This window comes from Hemicordylus capensis, chromosome 1 (assembly GCF_027244095.1).
Source record: "Hemicordylus capensis ecotype Gifberg chromosome 1, rHemCap1.1.pri, whole genome shotgun sequence".
NCBI lineage: Eukaryota > Metazoa > Chordata > Lepidosauria > Squamata > Cordylidae > Hemicordylus > Hemicordylus capensis.
The window spans coordinates 83,537,940-83,557,422 of record NC_069657.1 but is presented as its reverse complement, the minus strand read 5'-3'; the positions used below and the strand labels follow the sequence as shown (position 1 = coordinate 83,557,422).

At 45.4% G+C, this 19,483-nt stretch overlaps 1 protein-coding gene across 7 annotated transcripts in view; it reads right to left on the bottom strand.

Moving 5' to 3' along the window:
* Positions 1-4,241: 4,241 nt before the first annotated feature.
* The window catches only part of PACSIN3 (protein kinase C and casein kinase substrate in neurons 3), a 39,246-nt gene continuing 24,004 nt past the window's right edge, over positions 4,242-19,483 (bottom strand). For 3 of the 7 annotated variants that reach the window (XM_053256306.1, XM_053256320.1, XM_053256332.1), the window contains 10 exons: positions 15,959-16,059; positions 15,404-15,560; positions 13,121-13,356; positions 12,236-12,391; positions 10,871-11,046; positions 10,599-10,719; positions 9,229-9,362; positions 7,414-7,479; positions 6,852-7,012; positions 4,242-4,563 (listed from right to left, as the gene is read on the bottom strand). In XM_053256306.1, the coding sequence (XP_053112281.1) occupies positions 4,448-4,563; positions 6,852-7,012; positions 7,414-7,479; positions 9,229-9,362; positions 10,599-10,719; positions 10,871-11,046; positions 12,236-12,391; positions 13,121-13,356; positions 15,404-15,560; positions 15,959-16,012 (1,377 nt within the window). In that variant the 5' untranslated portion in view covers positions 16,013-16,059 and the 3' untranslated portion in view covers positions 4,242-4,447. Of the gene's footprint in view, positions 4,564-6,851; positions 7,013-7,413; positions 7,480-9,228; positions 9,363-10,598; positions 10,720-10,870; positions 11,047-12,235; positions 12,392-13,120; positions 13,357-15,403; positions 15,561-15,958; positions 16,060-19,072; positions 19,225-19,483 lie in introns of those variants that run through there. The other 4 variants (XM_053256340.1, XM_053256316.1, XM_053256325.1 and 1 more) reach the window with 4 other exon arrangements.

The window sequence follows — 19,483 nt, the reverse complement described above, 5'->3', positions numbered from 1 at the left end:
CCTGGAAGGAGCCAGCCCCAGCAAATGCTTGGATGCCTGGAATGGTACGTGTCTCTTTGATGGGAGAGCACTTACAATTACATGGCCTGGAGAGGGAAGGGGTGGCTCCAACCATACAAGCCAACTGTGAGGCAGCTACGAGGGTCCTCTGCACTGGTCTGTTTCTGATGGGAGCAACAGAGATAGGGAGGCCCAGGCTGAACTGATAAGAGGAAGGGCCTCTCTAGAGACCCCCCCTGCGTATCATTCTCTTTCAGGTGAGAACATGGCCATTGGGCGAGCTTCCAGGAGCTTCATTGCAGGGCTAATAGCTTGCGGGTTCTGCCATCAGTAAAAGAGTGGATTGATGGCAGGATCCATCAGTGGTGGATGGGAGCTAGATGTTGCTGAGTAGGATAGTGGGACAAGAGACTGTTTCCCCTCTCCATGGGTATATAGCATATATATAACTCTATATAACTCTCCAGGTTATATAGCATATACAACCAATAAAAGAGCTTTTACTGGAAGCTTAGGTCTCACTATTCCATGCGAGGATATAATTAATCTCCATATTTTGAAAAACTGCCATTATTGTTCTGGGATGAAATATGCAGAAGTTCTGAAGCACTCTCAGGCCTTATTTGTTCTAAGGCCAACTAAAGCACATTTTGTAATATGGCCTTTGGCTATTTTCTGTGTTTTCAGATCCAGCTTTTTGTACTGATTCTGATTGTGTTGTATTTTATTGGTAAAGCTACCATGAATGAGCTGGACTCAACACTGCAGTGGTGATTACTGGGAGTTCTGTACAAGAGATCAGAATAAGTTCCCCTCCCAGAGAGAAAGTACTCTGTCCTTCTAGCCTTTACAGCAGCTCTAGAACAGGAGGGCTAGACTTGTTGAAGTGCATCCACTGTTCAAGTAGCTGCCTTTCAGAAGTACTCAACATTCCTAAGAGCTTTGGAAATAAAATGGCTGCTATTTTCTATTTGAGACAGGACAGTTGAGTGGCACTAAACTGAATCATTTCATGGAACTGAGCTGTGCCTCATTTTTCAGAAGATCCCTAGCTGTAAACCACCAATTTATACCATTCTCTATTTACCCACAGTGAAAGAGCTGCTTTCTAAATAGGAAACATGGCACATCCCCTTCCAGCAAGGCTTGGAAAGCATTATTGGAGGAAGGTATGAATTATAAAAAGGCAATTTCCATGCAACTGAAGGGCACATGCTGGGACCAATTGCAACTTTAGGAGCATGGTTTTCATTAAGACCCTGGTAGGAAAAGGCTACGGGTTAAATAGCTCTCTCCCTGAATGCTGCTTTCCCTGATTATGGCTATTTAAACAAGAAAAAGAAAAGTATACAGGGCCAGATTTAACATGTGTAGTTTGGCCCTGAGGGAGAGAGAAATAGTAATACTTTGAGTAAACAATGGCAGGAAGTGGATAGCACGCACAGACAGGTCTAACCATCCGTGGACAAGTAACAGGGTGAATGCCAGAGAAAGGTTAGGACAAAGTCCATTAAAGGGCACTAGAATACAGCGACTGATTAAAGCAAGTCCATTTTAAGTCAGATCTAGTAAGTAACCAAATTACTGCATGAAATGAGCGAGAACTACCAGGAGATGACATAATGAATGTTACAGGATAACAGGTTAAAATATGCTGTTACCATTGGAGTTAAACCTTTGGGAAGATCGACAAGATCTCTACAGCCTGTGAAGACTTCACCTGCGCTAACCCTGTACTGCTCTTGCCCAAAGGAGTATCTGCTGCTTTTTGCAAGTCTGCTTGTCTTCCATTAGGCCTCTCCTTGTTCAGACTTTGAAAGCCAAAATGGTCTGGTACTAGTGTCGTATTTGCTGCTGCTCACACACAAGGAGGAGATTCAGTTCCTTCTTTATTCTTTCTTCACTCGAAGAAAAAAATATGTAGCCTTACACCTGCAAACAAGAAGCCTGCTGGAGTTGGTGGAACTCTTTTTCCTTTCACCAGCCATTGCCCCAAGAGTGAGGTCCCTATCCCTCTGGATTCCTGCCAGTCTGATTACCAGAACTTTTTTCCTGCAGGCCCTAGCCCCACCCTACACTATTGAAGCAAAGCTGAGGCAGCAGCCCCAAATTAGAGCACAGCTCTGACCTTTGGCTGTGAAGAAGTAAAGTCCAGCAGCAAGTGGCTGAGGCCTTGGGCCAGGTTAGTAAACAGAAAAGGGAGGGGAGAGAGGACTTGTTGCAACAGCTGTGCTCAGACTTTCAACAGACTTGCACCTGTTACAAAACCTCAGCTATGGTGCTAAGCACGGCTACTACCTAGACACAGGCAGATGTCTGTGCAGCTTCTGGTGGGGCTACTAGAAGCCCAAGTTTGCAACAGCCACAAGGGCTTATGAAATGAAGCAGGAAAAGGCAATTCCGACAGCTGAACTACAGCAGAAGCTGGAATGTTTGTCACTCTTTCCAAAGAGTCAATACACCAACATTTTCCTTGAGTGGTTCCATAATCCACCTTAGCACTCTCTTTTACACATGTCCTGATCTAGCAGAGATCATTGTGATGTGCCTGCTACCATATGTTTATGCCTATTTCAATCACCTACTCCTTTGAAATTGCAGATGACTTAAGAATGCATATTGCCGCTCTAGACCCACTACTCATATGCAAGAGGCATGCCCAGAGCTGGATTAAGGCCAATATCTGCTGAAGGGCTTGTCATAGCAAATGTAGATCTCCACCTCAAGTTTGAGAGTGGCAGTGAGATGAGCTGTGCACAAACTCTAGCCGAGGGGTGTGATGTCTGTGTGTACCCCTCCTACAGGCATCACAGCCCTCTGTCTCCCTCCTACAAAGAGGCAGAAGGGTGAGAGTTGGTGGCAGTGGTGGGGCATTCCTTTTCTAGAGCAAGCAGATAGACACTTGACACACTCTTTAGTAGTCATCCAGAAGATTTTGCTACTGCTGCATGACAGGGATGGCCTTTGCCAGCCTGATGTTGCTTGCTCCATATGAAGTATTCTTCTGTCTCCCTGTTCCATGTGACTATGTCACAGTGTCAGTTACATTCAACATGACATACAGTATCCTATTCTACAAAATCCAGAGTATGAATGCGGCAGCACACCTTCAACGATCCAGTTCTGGCAAGTCGAGACTCGACTTAATTATGGCATTGTATGGAAACCCTGACCATCCGTACAATCAGTTAAGATAAAAGGCTCAGTTGCAATGCAGTTGAAGTACAAACTTCCATACTGTTGCTAATACAGCTTACTAGGATCAGCCACTTAATTCCTTGTGTAAAACAAGGGTATTCAGACTTTCTCCTGTAACAGTTTGAAAACATTGCTGCTTTTTTTTTTAAAGTTGCAAATATCTGGCACTACCACCAAGTTACATATCTGTACTTGTAATAAAATAAATAAAAACGCCCTGAGCCATTTTGGAAGGGCAGTATATAAATCAAAAAAATAAACAAACTATAATCATTGGCTTTGGCTGGACCAACTTTGCCAGGTTTCCTCTTGCAGTTTGCTGTTCCTTCTCCCAACAGCCTTCATGTCAGTTCCTTTTGGTTATGTAGGATTTACATGGGATCGAGTCTACCCTGCCTTTTTATGTGAAGTAAGGGTATGTGTGCAAAGGCTCACAGAGGGTGTGCACACATGCATACCCATTGCTAAATGTGCATGAATTTGTCATTGAACACTATGGTGACATAGCATCAGCCTTCATTTCTTCCTTCTCCTCAGCCTAGATTTCTCTACTGCTACATGAACATAAAATGGATATACCATGTGCTGTATAACATAAGGGTTGTGAACTAGCCTAGCTCACACACTAACATGACATCCAGAACAGTTAAGGAAGTTTAATTCCAGTTTGATGTGATGTTGGAGTTGGCAAACAATGGTTTGAGGAATCAGGAGAGCAAGATCAGAAACCATGGTTTGAGGTAGGCCTGCAAAGTATGGTGCTTGGCTGATGGTCATTGCTAGGGAGTATAGTAAGATGCTAGTAGTTTTATCCTGATCTAGGAATAAGTTACAGATGAGTTGCCATTCTGCACTTTCCCCCTAGATATCCCTTAATGCTTGCTTGATTTGAGAGCGATGGATGGGACAAGAACAGAATCTACTGTTCAGGGTGCCAGACAGGTTTGTTATGATCTTGGCAGAGGATTAAAATGATTTGGGTAGTTTTCAGTTTAGAATCCCTGCACCACCTTCCATCCCTTTCAGTACTCGGGAGATGCAGAAGAATTTATATGTCTTTATTAGAAAAACCACCATATTTCTAGAAGGTTAAAATGATGCATTGGTTATAAGAAGAGTGTCCTCAAAACGGTCCAGACTGCTGCACATTGTTTTCAATGCAAATTGGGGCCCAGTGATTTGGTGATCTCTGGAGAAATTGCACGCAAGACACACACCTTAAGGTGACAAGAGGGGGGAAGAGAAGCAATCACAAAATGACCTTCTCAACATAGTTAGCAGGATACAGTCCAACTTGACCAGTTTGAAGCCGGCCTTTGCACCAGCCCTGTTCATCCTCTTCACTGATCTTCATGAGCTCTTCACCTAAGGGAAACAAAACACACCAAGCTGGGAAAAGCCCAAGGCTCACCAGTTCACTCTTTTCAGATGACCAGGCATTCACTGAAGTGAACAAGAAAAAACAGAACCCTGTATGGATTCAACAATGTATACGAGTATTTACAGAGAATCCAAATATAATGTACTAAAGGGAGCAGCAAGCAGCTCAATCCTCATGATGGGTAGAGACCATGAATTCTCCAGAAAACTACCACTGACGACAACTTAGTCGAAACGCAGTTGGCAAGAATACAAGACTCATTAGAAATCATTACATGAGACTTTACCTTGCTAATATTCACTTGTACTTTTCTCACTTTACCAGCAATACATTTTCAATATTAACTGTTGGATCCAATCTTTTAAATTGGATGTAGAGACTATTTTAATGACCATTTTATATCAATTTTATTGAAACATACAGATCTATTTTTATTCAGGTGTTATAACGCATGCAATTGCACAGTCTTTTAATCACATAGTTTTAAGATTGTTAAAATATCAGTATATGATATTTGAATTCTCTGTTAATACAGTACTCATGTTCACTAAAGTGAAGTATGCCTGGATTTTGTTTTTATTTTATTCTATACATTTATATACCCTCTTTCCTTCTTCCTTCCCTTCCACAGATGCCAGAGTATCATCATTGCATCCAAGGCTGCAATACTGAGCACACTTATCTGGAATCAGTTCCATGGAAATCAAGGGATCTTGTTTCCAAGCTGCTATTTAGGAATAGCATTGATCCCCATGCACCCATTTTATAGTGGCACACTGCAACAAAGCCATTCTACTGAAAAACTTTTTTTTTTTAAGTGCTTGGCTCTTTGGCACTAGTTCCATAAACAGTATTGTCTTCTCCAGTACCTCCTCAGCTGACCCATATTGCAGAGTCAATCATCTGGTTTGCTACGAGCCATGCAGACTTAGCACACATGCACAGATTAGTGAAGTTAAAGACCACCTGAAACAGGTGTAACATTTGGACCTGTGCAGAAAATGCATTTTTAAAAACCATTACTACTTTCTCCCAACTTTGTAATCAAAGTGAAGAATAGATTAAAAACTAATTTCCAGCAAGAGAGAAAAACTTGCACGTGTGCGATTAGATTACAATAGGGATGCAAGTTGTTATAGCATTTATATGGGCAAGATATGCCTCAATACCAACTTGAATTTCAAAAAGGGAATTGACCCAATTCCTAGAAGCCCTTGGGCATATGCTGCATATCCAGCAGACCAAAGGAAATGATTCTGGTGTATTTCCAGCTTGAATTATGTCAGCATTGGCACATCAAGCCAACATGAAGAACATTGCTGCTACAGCATTTAATAGCGACAACTCAGTAGCCCTGATAGAGGCTTCATGCAATCCCAGTATTCGGCTTGAAAGATTTTAGTACCTGCGAGGAAAAGTAATATTTCTACAAAATAATAATTTAAGAAGTAGTGCATGAAACACATCCATGAACTGAATGGCCCCGATGCTCTTTTCATTCCTTTTCAAAAGATTCAGACTGGCAAATATAATTCTTATCTTTGTGTGTGATCAGGCCACCAATAACTTCAAGGCAGTCATTTAAAGCTTACATATGGCAAGGCAATCTGTTCTACTGATCCCACAGCCACCTAATTATACAGGGTTGGAGTACAATACTTAGCACATGTTATTGATGGCAGATGACGACCCCTTCACCTGTAAATTACATAGTGCAGTAAGTTTAAGGGGTTACTTGGTCACTTAATTCCACCGTATGCCTCCTCATGATTAATTCCTGGTCTCAATTTCATTTTCAGGTTTGGAGTTTTATTTCTTGAAATTTGGTTCTGCTCCCAGCACTATAAGCAAGGGAACCTCCCTCCCAGATCATAGAAGTGCTGGCTATTTTACATTTTAATATCAAGAATTAAATACATACATACATACATACAAGAAGGGCCCAGCCGTACCCCGACACACTCGGGAATAGCAGCTTGAAGAGACTGCTACCCGCCTCCACAAATTCTCCTTATAAACAGATTGCTTAACCTGCACCAAGCCGATTCCTTGCCTCTCCATGTGGAAAAGCTTTGAAGTAACATTTCAGTTCTTCACCAGTAAGTTATCTGTCCCTAACCTCTTAGCATACCAATTGCAGATTCCCTTCCCAAATGGCTCAGTTAGTATAGGATTCCCTCAGAAACTCGGTGTGTCTGGTGAGAAGAGTCCAGGGGCCATCCATCAGCCAGAACGGAGTGGCAGGCAAGTTAGGAGGTTAGTGCATGTGTACCTGCTTTAAAGCTCAGCTCATCAGCCTCTTGTCCTGCGTAATCATACAGTGCTCGCACCCGCACGCCTGGTACCTTTATGTCCTCCTCATGCCCATTGACTTCCAGGCACTTCTTGGGAGTGTCTTCATCCGACCACTCTGAGATTTCTTCCTTGCCTCCACTATACAAGGGATGGGGGAGAGAATGAGAATGGGAAAGGAAGGCCATTTTAAACTCAGAGTTCACCAGAGGTGCCTCATACCACCAAGTCATGCAGTTTTCTAGAATCAAGACAAATAAGAGGCAGAAGAGAAGAGATGTATGTCAGAGATACCCTACTGAAGTCACCATTAGTTTTATCAGACCTTCAGTTCCTCCATCTTTCAGGTAGCTTTGGCCAGTGTCATTATAAAGACCCCTTAAGTGGCTCTGAATTAGAGTGTGATAGAAAGCAAGCTGTGTCTGTTTGAGGGAAGATGAAGAAAAGGAGCATGCTACCTTAGCTAAAAGGAACTAAGATGCTACAGCAAAAGGAAAGCAAGGTGACAGGTGCCTAAGGAGTCTTTTAGGTTTCATACTAACTTCATACAGGCAGAGGATCTCAGGGTGTCATAGAAGTGGCTGTTTTGCTCTTCTTGGTATGAAAACCTGTGGATTGGCAAATGAGCCCTTTAAACTGGGAAAGGCCGACCGAAAAAGACCGTGCCAGAGCCCCCTGTTCCCAACACCATTCCTGCCAAAAGGGCAGACTAGGTAAGACAGCAAGAGTTCATAAATTCCTATCTCCTTTTCAATTCTGTGTCACCTTAAGTGGCACAGTGGGGAAATGCTTGACTAACGAGCAGAAAAGTTGCCTGTTCGAGTCCCCACTGCTACTACAGTGGGCAGCAGCAATATAGGAAGATGCTGAAAGGCATCATCTCATACTGCATGAGAGGAGGCAGTGGTAAACCCCTCCCGTATTCTACCAAAGGAAACCACAGGGCTCTGTGGGCGCCAGGAGTCGAAATCAACTTGATGGCACACTTTTCCTTCCTTTACCTTTTTCAGTTCTGCAGTCTTGTGCCAAAAAGCCAATTGACTAGCAGGATTTACATAGCATCATCTCTTCAGAGTTTGTTCATTAAATTTTTTATACTGCCTTTCATAGGACATCCCAAGGTGGTTTACCAGAGTTAAAATACAGTAAAACTCAATTTTTAAAAATCACATTAAAAAAAACCTTTAAAATGTTAACACCCCCCACCCCCCAAAAGAGAGACAATCAGAAGCAGGAAAGCTGAGAGACTCGACAGCCCCTAAGGGGTAAAAGCCTGAAAAACTCCTGCTAACTTGGCAAAGAGGCACCTTTTACCATGGTGATTCTCTTTATTTAGCAGGGGGAGAGCAACTGGCCCTATCCACCCACAGCACAGTACTTCCAGTGACTGTTGCTGGTGTCTATCTTATGTTTCTTTTTAGAATGTGAGCCCTTTGGGGACAGGAATCCATCTTATTTGTTTGTTATTTCTCTGTGTAAACTGCCCTGAGCCATTTTTGGAAGGGCGGTATAGAAATCGAAAAACAACAACAACAACTAAAAAGGCCTTTAGCTGTTTTTTAAGAGCAGCCACAGATGTAAAAGAGCAGACATACACTGGGAGAGCATTCCAGAGCCTGGGGGCAACAGAGATGGCCTTGTCTCTTGTGCATGACAATTCAGCCTCTCTCAACATCAGCACACGGAGCAAAGGCCCCTCTGACAACCTTATTGGGAGGGCAGAAACCCTTAGGAGCAGGCAGTCTTTAAGGTAGCCAGGACGCAAACCGTTGAGGACTTTTAAAAACGGTAATAACCAGCACTGTACATACAGTGCATAATAACCCATTCTGTACATACAGGTATTCTGGGTCATTATCTACCAGTCTCAATGCAAGGAGGCTACCTGGCCATCAGGGCTCTTCTACACAAGCAATTCAACATTTCTCTGTAGAAAACAGATGCAAGTCAAGAATCCAGAGCTGCTGGTGTTCCTGTGGGAGGAATGTCTCTCCCCACCATGTCAGCAACAGCTGGGAGGTAGAATCCAGCCCACATAGTCACTCAATGAGGCCAACTGTTAGGAGAGGGTAGTAGAGCCATTACAGTGCCAGTGCTAGTTCAGACCTTTTGAGTTTTGCCCTAATAAGAGACCTACACGCCAGGAGCCAAACATCCCATCGCACTGGGATCTGAATCTTACCACAAAGTTTGCAACATCTAGACGTTGGGGAGTGTTGAGTTCCAGCTAACAAGGGCATAAAAGGGGAGGCAGAACGTTGTATTTCTTTCAACCACAACGTTTTTGATGAGTTAGCAGTCTTGCCAGAAACATTGCCCTCTCTGCTCCAGAGCTGGAGGAGACAAGCTTTACTTACCTTTGCTTTGTCTGTGGAGGGGTCTGTTTGACACCATCCCCAGCGGGCACAATGCTGGTCAGGGTCACATCTTCAGCACTTTTACCACTTTTCTCCTTCCTGCTGATGGGCCGTTGCGTCTCCAGGGACCATTCCTGGAGGGAGACAAGCATCAGTCCCCAGCTTGGAAAAGCTTTCAACAGATTAACTGAATGCTTCCCCAACCCAAATATATGGACACAAAGGATTCAGGTGACATCCTTTTGATTAGGTGAAAGAGCAGTCCATAGAAACTAATCACTCAGAGCCAAAATTAGAGATTACAACAGCAAATGTGTGTCAGAATCTGGATTGTCTCAAATTCCTATTTATGGGGGAAGACTGAACCTCATCCCCCAACTATGTTTCCTCTCCCCTAACCAAAATATCTTCCAAGATATTTCTCTCCCCCTGGAACAAGAAAACTACTTGGGGAAAACCATGTGCAAAATAAAGTATTAGCAAACCTTAGTAATCCCCTCCCCACATAACCCTAACATGATTAAAATTCCCACACCTGTATCCACTTTGCTTTAGTAGGAGTTCAGCACAACCCAAGTTGAGTGAGCAGCCACCATCACATCTAGTTTAACTCTCAGGAGATGTGGGAGTGAATGGCAAGAAAGGAAGTCTCCAAGGCCTTCCAGAAGATTGGTACAGCTGAACTCAGCACTGAAGCCACTCAACCTCAGAAGCCGCCACCACTGCCGCCACCCAGGACAAAAAGCAGTCCTGCCAACAAAGAGCTGGTCTTGTCGTAGCAAGCATGACTCGTCCCCTTAGCTAAGCAGAGTCTGCCCTGGTTGCATATGAATGGGAGACTTGATGTGTGAGCACTGCAAGATATTCCCCTCAGGGGAGGGAGCCACTCTGGGAAGAGCAGAAGGTTCCAAGTTCCCTCAATGGCATCATCTCCAAGATAGGGCTGAGAGAGATTCCCGCCCGCAACCTTGGAGAAGCCGCAGCCAGTCTGTGTAGACAATACTGAGCTACATAGATCAATGCTCTGACTCAGTATATGGCAGCTTCCTATCTTCTCCATGGGCCCAGCCTCACAATACGAGACTATGCCCCCAAGTTCTCTGCAACAGGGCAGGATACTCTGGGTGCAGTCTGTTTACATATTTGAGCCCTAGCCCAGCCCTTTTCATACCAAACCTAGAAGACTGTCTGCAGCTCTGAGTCCACTATTTTCTCAGCAGAGAAAGGGACCCAAACTGCAGTTTGGCTAGATAGCCTGATGCATACAATGTACATCTTGTTTCCTATTCAAAAGGCCTTTCTAGAGAGGTGGAGTAGATCAGTTGGGTGATAGAATGCAAGACCAAATTTACACCAGAGAAGTAGCCTACCTCAAACTGAGGCCAGTTCATAGCCATGCCTGGCCCATGGGTATTGCGCCACCATTTCAGATCCTCTTGATCATCTGCAGCCATTATTCCCTGATACAAGTCCCGATAAAGTGCATGGAAGCTGCAGTGGGGGGGGGAGAAACAGCATCAGAAATTCTATTAGAGCGCTAGATTTGCATGTGAAGTAGGAGGCTGCATGGACACCTATCCCTTTTGGAGAAAGAGTTGTTCTAGAGAGCTTGACACAGTCCCAGTTTCTGACATGCATCTACCTGTCATTGGTAGACAAGTTGAGATGATTGTGCATATCCAAGAACATCTCTTTGAAGAAGCACAGTCGTTTGCATTCTGCCTCTTGGCAGCCCTCAAAGACCTGCTCCATGTCCTCCATGTAGCGAGGGTTGTAGCGGTTCAGCTCCTCTAGCATCTTCTCATACTGATCTTTGCCCTGCAGGAAAGCAGATAAAACATCAACAGTGGCATTGGCCAGCACCTCACTGGTGTGAGGCTCAAGAGAATCCCAATTGCCCCAGCAGGTTCCCTTGAGATTTGCATTTTAGCTAGAATGATCAAAGACTAGCTTTGAACCCTCGCTGACCAAATATTTCCTTGCAGGTTAGCCTGCCAGTTTCATCACTCCCCTCTTTTTTACATGGAAGAGTTCACCACACTCTTCAGTTTGGGGACCATCCCAGCCTCTCTTCCAAACAGGGCCTCCAGCCCTCCAGTTTCTGCCCCCTATTGACCTCAGAACAGTAGTCAGTGACCTCAAAACAGTAGTACATCCGCTGGTCACTTCCAGGACTTGACTACAGTAATGTGCTCTATGAGGGACTGCCTTTGTACTTAGTCTGGAAACTGCAGTAAGTTCAGAATGCAGCAGCCAGGTTGGTCTCTGGGTCATCTCGGAGAGACCATATCACTCCTATCTTAAAAGATCTACACTGGTTGCTGATAGATTTCTGGGCAAAATACAATGTTTTGGTTATAACCTATAAAGCCCTAAACAGCTTGGGTCCTAGGTATGTAAAAGAATGTCTTCTTTGCTATGAACCACGCCGCCCATTGGGATCATCCGGAGAGGTTCATCTGCAGTTGCCACTGGCTCATCTGGTGGCTACTCAGGGATGGGACTTCTCCATTGCAGCCCCGAGGCTTTAGAACACACTTCCTGCTGAAATAAGAGCCTCCGCATCTCTTACAACTTTTAAAATGGCAGTCAAGACGCATTTGTTCACCCAGGCTTTTAATTAGATCCCATTTTAATTGTGTTTTAATAGTTTTAACTTTTTAAGTTTTAATTGTTTAAATGTTTTAATCTTAATTGGTTGTTTTTATAGTCTTGTAAACCACCCAGAGAACTTGCATTTTGGGTGGTATAGAAATATATTAAATAAATAAAAAAATAAATAGTCCTCCATCTGGTTAGGATGCAGCAAGACAAGGCACCTTAGGACCAGGGACCTCCTGTGTGAAGATCTGTCCCCCGACACACACCCCTAGCTCTGACAACAGCAGCAGCATTCCACCAGCTACAAGAGTCTAACACCATTTTGACGCCGTTCAATACAGTTTTAAGACTCCCCCTTGGCCTAAGAGAATTTCAACAGGCAAGCACTACCTCCCACATTGCTTACCTTCTCTGCTTCTTGCGCACATTTCTCCACACGCTCCTGCAATTTTCGTAGCTGCTCCTGTGAGACAGAAGAATCTGCTTTGGCATGATTCTCTCGTGTCTGTGCAGTCTTCTCTTCTTTCCGAGCAGTGTGATAGTTCTTTTTTGAGGTTTCCACCTGACAGACATCACATTACATATTATATCATATCAGATATAGTGTATCTGACTATTATATCAGAAGAGATTATTTTCATCACATGCAGAGAACAGCAACTTTTTCCTGTACTCAAGCAGGAAGTGGCTAAGAGGCCAAGTGCCTATCTTGGTCATCAGTCTGTATCACCCACAAAAGGAAGCTCTCTCTCTACTACACATTTAGGGATCACCCTCCGTCTCAGTTTGGCCAGCTCCAGAGTCAGGTAACATCTCAGGAAACACTTAGCCTACTATCAGCAACATAGGAGTTGCTGATAGCAACATACTATCAGCAACATAAACCCCTGCTAACTTGGCAAAGAGGCACCTTTTAACATGGCGATTCTCTTTATTTTGCAGGGGGAGAGTAACTGGCCCTATCCACACCCAGCACACTACCTCCAGTGACTGTTGCTGGTGTCAATCTTACGTTTCTTGTTAGATTCTTCAGGGACAGAGATCCATCTTATTTATTTATTATCTCTGTGTAAACCACCCTGAGCCATTTTTGGAAGGGTGGTATAGCAACTGAATAAATCAACAAACAACCAACCAACAACATGAAAGCTGAATATCTGCAATGCACTGAGTGGGCCATTTGTACAACTGTCAAGTCAAAGAGCGTCAGGTTAATTCCTAGAATGACTATCCTCAAGATCTTGGGTATTTTCTCCACCCACTACCACTCCTGGCCAGGTTTCTCACTCACATCCTTCAGCTTTTTCACCCAGGGCTTCTGGGCCTTGCGGAATCCATCCTCTACTTCCTTTGTCTCCTTGAAACCACCAATCATCTGCTTGTGGTAGGCTTCCTTCTGCCAGGTCTTAACCTTGTCAGAGTCTTCACCAGCTAGGCGGTTCCGTACTTCTAGGTGGATCTCACTCAGTCTGTCTGCAGCAGTCAGGAATGCATGCCAGGCTTTTTCCAGTGTGCCATATTGAGGGCCTAGAGGATCAAACAAAGATGATGCAGGTCAAAAATAAGGAACCAGCCTTCATCACTAAAGTCACCTATCCCACAGGTTTGTGTTCTGCTGTCCAGGGAACAAGACATGGTGTGGAATTAAGGGATATTGACAGTACCAAGCTACTATGGCTCTACCTGCATAGAGATAGTTCTCTGGGCTTAACACTGGAGCACTGCAACCAGCATACTCCTGTGGAGTCTCTGTACCACAAAGACTTGATTTCTCATTTTTTGAATCCCTCTCCCTGCTGAGGGATAGTTATCTAGTTTGGATAACTATCAGGATTGGCAGCCCTCAGTCACCTACTTATTACCATCACACACCGTCTTCCCACCTCAGAGTGAAAGGAGAAGCTCAGCTAGACAAGTGGCTGCTTTTTGCCCCTTTTGCAAGTCTTTCTGCCAATCCCTGCTAACTTGGCAAATGAGGCACCTTTTAACTTGGTGATTCTCTTTATTTAGCAGGGGAAGAGCAACTGGCCCTATCCACTCCCAGCACAGTACCTCCAGTGACTGTTGCTGGTGTCATGTTTCTTTTAGATTGTGAGCCCTCTGGGGACAGGGAGCCATCTTATTTCTCTGTGTAAACCGCCCTGAGCCATTTTTGGAAGGGAAAAAGTGAAATCAAACAAACAAACCATATTTTAAGGCAAGTTTCTGTGGTTTGTCAAGTTTTTCTTACCTGGGTAATTAGCATTCGTTCATTGGCCAGTAGTTGAGAGCTATTGGTCATTGAGTTCTCACAAGCAGCAGCATCTGCTCTTTAGTATTCATAAGATAAGAACAGCCCTGCTGGATCAGACCCAAGGTCCATCTAGTCCAGAATTCTGTTTCACACAGTGGCCGATCTTACAAAGTTCATAAGAGCGACCCGCCAAAACTGAAATCCTTTGACCACTTTCCTTGCTTTAACAAAACTGTTTTGTGTGCGACAATTCATTGAGAATATTCCTCTAAGTACTGGTTAGTGGAGAGACAGCACACAGCGCCCTTGTTTCAATTGAGGGGAGCAACCAGAAAAAGACATACTCAGAAGTGTTTTATGCATAGCATAAAAGCCAATAACCTTCCCTGCACAGGGCTTTCACTAGCTCCTCAAAAGGAGACTAGAAGCCCCATCCTGAGTGATGTGGCTTGTTACCAGGCTGCAGGGGGGTCCTGGCCTGGCCCCTATGCAGCAGGAGCTCAGCACTGCTCCCTACCTCTCCCTTAGCAAACCAAGGGGGACTAGGCCTATGCAAACTGGACAACTGGGAATTCCGACTTCAGAATTCCTGGGCTCCACTGCCAAGAGGCATTAGAGTGTGGGGTAAGTGCCCTGGGTAGCCCGCTGGTGGAGGGCCCTTTAACTGGCCGCCCAGCACTGGGATGGCAGCGAAGCAATGTTGTGGGAGGCAGGTTGAGTGACAAACCTCTTCCTGGGCAGCCCACATGTCTGCTGGGAGATCTCATGGGCTTCTGGGGATTGTTCTGTGCAGGACTACAATCCCCCAAAGCCCACATGGGCTTCCCAAGGAGAAGTTCATCACGCCCTGGCCACCCCTGTGCCAGTGCTGGGCAGCCAGTGAAAGGGCCACCAGCAACAGCAGGCTACTCGGGGCACTTGCCCTGCGCTCCAATGCCTCCCGGTGGGGGGGCCTGGGAATTCCCAGTTGCCCGACTTGCACAAGGGGGGCACATGGAGGCAGCAGCTCTTCCTCCCTCTCCCCCGTGGAGGAGGAACAGCTCCTGCTGCCACATCCACCTCATTCAGCAAGGGGAAGGCACCACTGCAGAGTCTCAGTGGCAGGTGCTCTTCCTCCTCAGGGAATGAGCTTGCCTCCAAGAGGCTGCTGCATCAATGCAGGAAGCTCCAAGAGGAAGGCCATCTGCAGAGATGGGAAAGGCAGCAGCACCTCCCATCCACATCTGGCAGCTGTGCTCATCTACAGATTAAGAGCCAAGTGGAAGGCAGCAGCGGCAGGCAGGCGAGTCTCAGAGTGACACGGCCTCCTCCTGGCATGGGCTGGTGCCCAATTTGGCCTACCCTTCTCCACTGCAGTCCTCCATTTACGAGACCAGTCTGTTAGCTGCTGAGCATAGTTCTTTTCAATTTTGGCTCTCTCCTGGAAGCAGGCGACAAGGTCGTTGCACAGACGGCTTCCATCATCCACCCTCTTCACTGTCCGCTTGTAGTTGCCAGGCTGAAATTAGACAACACAGTCAGTCCTCCTCGCACTCATTTCAGATTTATCTCAGGAGTCAGAGGCAATACATGGCACTCTCATGCAAGACAGGCAAGCCTTCTGAACTGCAGAATAACTTCCATTCAAGACCCCACCCAAATTCTCTTCAGTGATAGGGCAGGGGTAAGTGGAAACAGGGTTGTGGTCACACATTCCAGACTTTTTTCATTCAGTACTAAAGATAGTGGAGCCATTTAAATATATATGGATATCTGATGTCTGCTTGCCCTGGGCTTGCCGTTATTGCTCTCTCCCTCAGGGAGGTATTGAAACCATGAGGGATGGTTCAGGTTTCTCAGCAAATCCTCCTGTAACCTAGAGGAAGGAGTCCTCTCTCCTACCTCTAGCCCTCTTACCTCCCAAAAACTGCCACTGGGTGCTTCTCCCCCAGTATCATCCTCAGGTGACATCACTCTGGTTTCCTTGCAGCAGAGAATTTTTGCAGATTTTGGTGCAGCTAGAAAGAAAAACAAAATTTACATGTAGCAGGACATGGCAATTGGCCAGTTTATTGAAAGCAGGGAGTCCATCTCAAATGTAATTTGTTCAGGTTTCTACCCCTTACAGGCTGCCAGGTTTCTCAGCTTTCTTGCTTCTGTTTGTTTAATTGTTGGATTTTGAGTTTTATGGTTTTTGATGTTTCACTGGTTTCAAGGTTTTAAATATCGCTTATGGAATTTTAGTGTATTTTAACTTCTGTAAACCACCTTGAAAGCTCGCCCCAGTATAGCAGAAATAACAAGCAGTCAGAGGAACACCAATGAGATAACTAGTGAATGTCCTCATATTTTAAGAGATGCACCACATACAAGTATGGCCAATGTCACTTAAATTGCTCCCAATTAATTTTGGAAAGACAGTATATGCTTACTGGCCAGACTCTTCCACTATCATGCCCTCAGTGTATAAAGGCTCACTGATTCATTCCAGAGCATGCCACCACAGAAGTGCAGTCAGCTGCTGATTCAGTGCACAGTCCGAAGCAGAGGAAGCTCCCCTGCGAAAGCATATTTTATTTGCCTCTTCGGACACCCTCAGGTGGAAGACTGGGAAGCCCGCTGGGCAGACCCCACATCTTACAATGGTGTCTCCAGCTGAAGAACATTGTACAGAAGTATTTGAGAGACAGTGTGTCATTTCAATGCATCCCAACTCCTAAATAAATGCATATATCTAGTGGCGAAGCCTCCACTGGACAAGTGTCCCTGGGCTGCTGGGTCGGGGGGCCACCACAGCACCCCCTTGCACCCAGCCAGTAAACGAAGCATTCACTGGCTGGGAGTGCAAGGTGCAACCCCTTGCTTGCTCCCAGCTGGCACGTTGTCCACCAGCTAGAAGCAGGCAAGGGGCCAGGCGTCCCCCCCCCCTGTTCTGGCCATGCCCTTTGCATCAGCATCAGGTGCATGCCCACACAGAGGGCATGGCCAGCACTGAAAAGGGGCCATGTGGCCTTTCAGCCCTTTCCAGCAGGTCCCTCATTCGCCAGCTGAACCCTTTCTTGGAGCATGGGAAGTCCCCTATGCCCCTGGATAGATCCTTACTCTGAAGGAATGCTGACATACTCTTGTGTCTGAAAAGGCTCATTAAGGGTGTGCACAAACCAAGGTTTGAGCAATGGCTTGGCACCAAATTGGTTTGGACAAGGTCCAAACCAGTTTGGCGCCTTGGAGAGGGAAATGGGCCTTTAAGGAAGAGGAGAGCTGGTCCTTACCTACACTCTGCCACCCCATGCAGCTCCCTGCTGGGGCAGTGCTCATCCTAAGTACCCATGTGCAGCGCCAGCACACATATGGCATCTGTACATCTGCGGGCACCATGTGCGTAGTGGTGCCATGCATGGGTACTTGGGACAAGTGTCACCCCAGCAGGAAGCTGTATGGGCAGAGAGCAGGCAAGGACCTGCTCTCCTCTTCCTTAAAGCTCCCGCTCCCCATGGCACCAAACTGGTTCGGACCAGTACTTGAACCTTGGTTCATTCACACTCTTAAGGCTCATGTCATTAGTTACTCTTTCCCTCAGCAACTCTACCTCCATTCAACAGTACTGCTGAACATTAAAAGTGAGACACACCTCTTTTTTCCTTTTCCATGCCACCAGGACTGAACATATATAAAGTGGAGCATATTTCTTACAACACCACTTCAGTTAAGATTTGTACCAAATGAGGATTCCAGCTTCTGAATACCAAGTCAGGAGGTTTAAAGAGATCATATGCTAACAAAACCCCATGGACTACAATTTATTATGGGGTGACCAACAAATAAAACCACTAATACCTGGCACAAGGAAAACACTCTTAAAAATTTAGATGGCCTCCTGATCAATTGCCAGCTTGGAAGAGAACAGAAACTACAGTAACAGGAGCCTAGACAGCCACAATGAAATATAGGATTTGGCTTCTAGGCAGAATCTGGTAGTTCCTCAAGATTGTTTTCATCCTCCAGAGGGTTTCTGTAGTAATTAGCATTACAGAAAAATGCTAGGGGCAATATTAATAAAAACAAACGAGGCTTTACATGGGGCTTAGTGTAGTAGGGGACAGGACACCACTACTGAGCACAGGTTCATCCTTTCCTCATAACCCCAGTGACCTACACCAACCAACCATCCACCCCTCTCCACAAGGACAAAGATGTTCTTCGTAGAAGAAAAAGCCTGTTTTTCAGCTAGAATGAAGCCATCAGTGAAGCCATATTACAGACTGTGTGAGCATTTGGGCTTGAACAGCACATCATTTTAGAACCTCTGACTGTACTTGTATCATAATGCCGGCAGAGGGGCTGCACTCCAACACAACTGCTCATGTTTCACCCTATTAGTTTCACTCCACCTGGATATGTCCCATCATAGTAATCTGGACTTGTGCTAATCACTGACACACTAGCATGATTTAAGCACTATGCACTGTATGTAGTGAATGCAGATGCCCATTTACTTCCACAGCCCATTTTAGCAACCATGGGATTCCCACTGCCACCTTACTAGAACACAGCTCATTAGTCATTAACCATGAGTCAGTTCAACAGACATGCTCAATTCCTGCTCATTGCCTCTCTCACATTCCTGGTTATAAAAAGCTCCCCACACCCTTGAAGAGTATCTGCTTGCCTCCCTGGCACAAGGCAGAACACACGCAGCCTAAAGGACCAGGTTTCTTCCAACCTTAAGCCCTTTGTGACCATAGTTTTCACTCCAAGAGCTCCTGAAGATGATAAAGCTAAGCTAGTTGCCACATTAGTCCTCTCCTAGAATCCAGAAAGGGCCTTGCATTTCCTGATTAAAATTTCAGACAGCTCTAGCTTACTTGACAACCAAGAAAACAAACCACAGAAACCATCAAACAAGCAAGCCAAGAGACTAAGCCACCAGATAAATTGGCTCCTTTCCGCCTCATCCAGTCTCTTCAGAACCCCATGTACTATAAAGCAGCAGATGGCTCTATACCCAGGTTTGATTTCCAACTTACATACCTAAATGCAAGGAGTTCAAGTACCAAGGGCTGCAGAGGAATCTCTTGGACTCTTCTAGTCCCTTCTCTTGTGTACTGGACAAGGCCGAGGCAGACAGCTATTTACCTAGGTCTAGCTGGTCTGACCCAAGTGCTGCTATTACATCTGATAACTAAGACAGCCCTCATACCAGAGAGCCCTTTTCACTTCCTGTGGAATCCAGGGAGGGGCACCCCCAATATAGCAGCCGCCACCATCACCAAGGTGTCACACTCCAGGACACTGGAGGAGTGCCAAGCCCCAATGTAAGAAGATACTCTCCCGGACTTAAAATAGAAGCAGTGGGGTGGCATGACAACATGCAGCAGGAAAAAGGCCTGCTCACAGCAGCTGAACAAAGTGACAGCTCCTCACCAACCGGAAGGAGCCAAC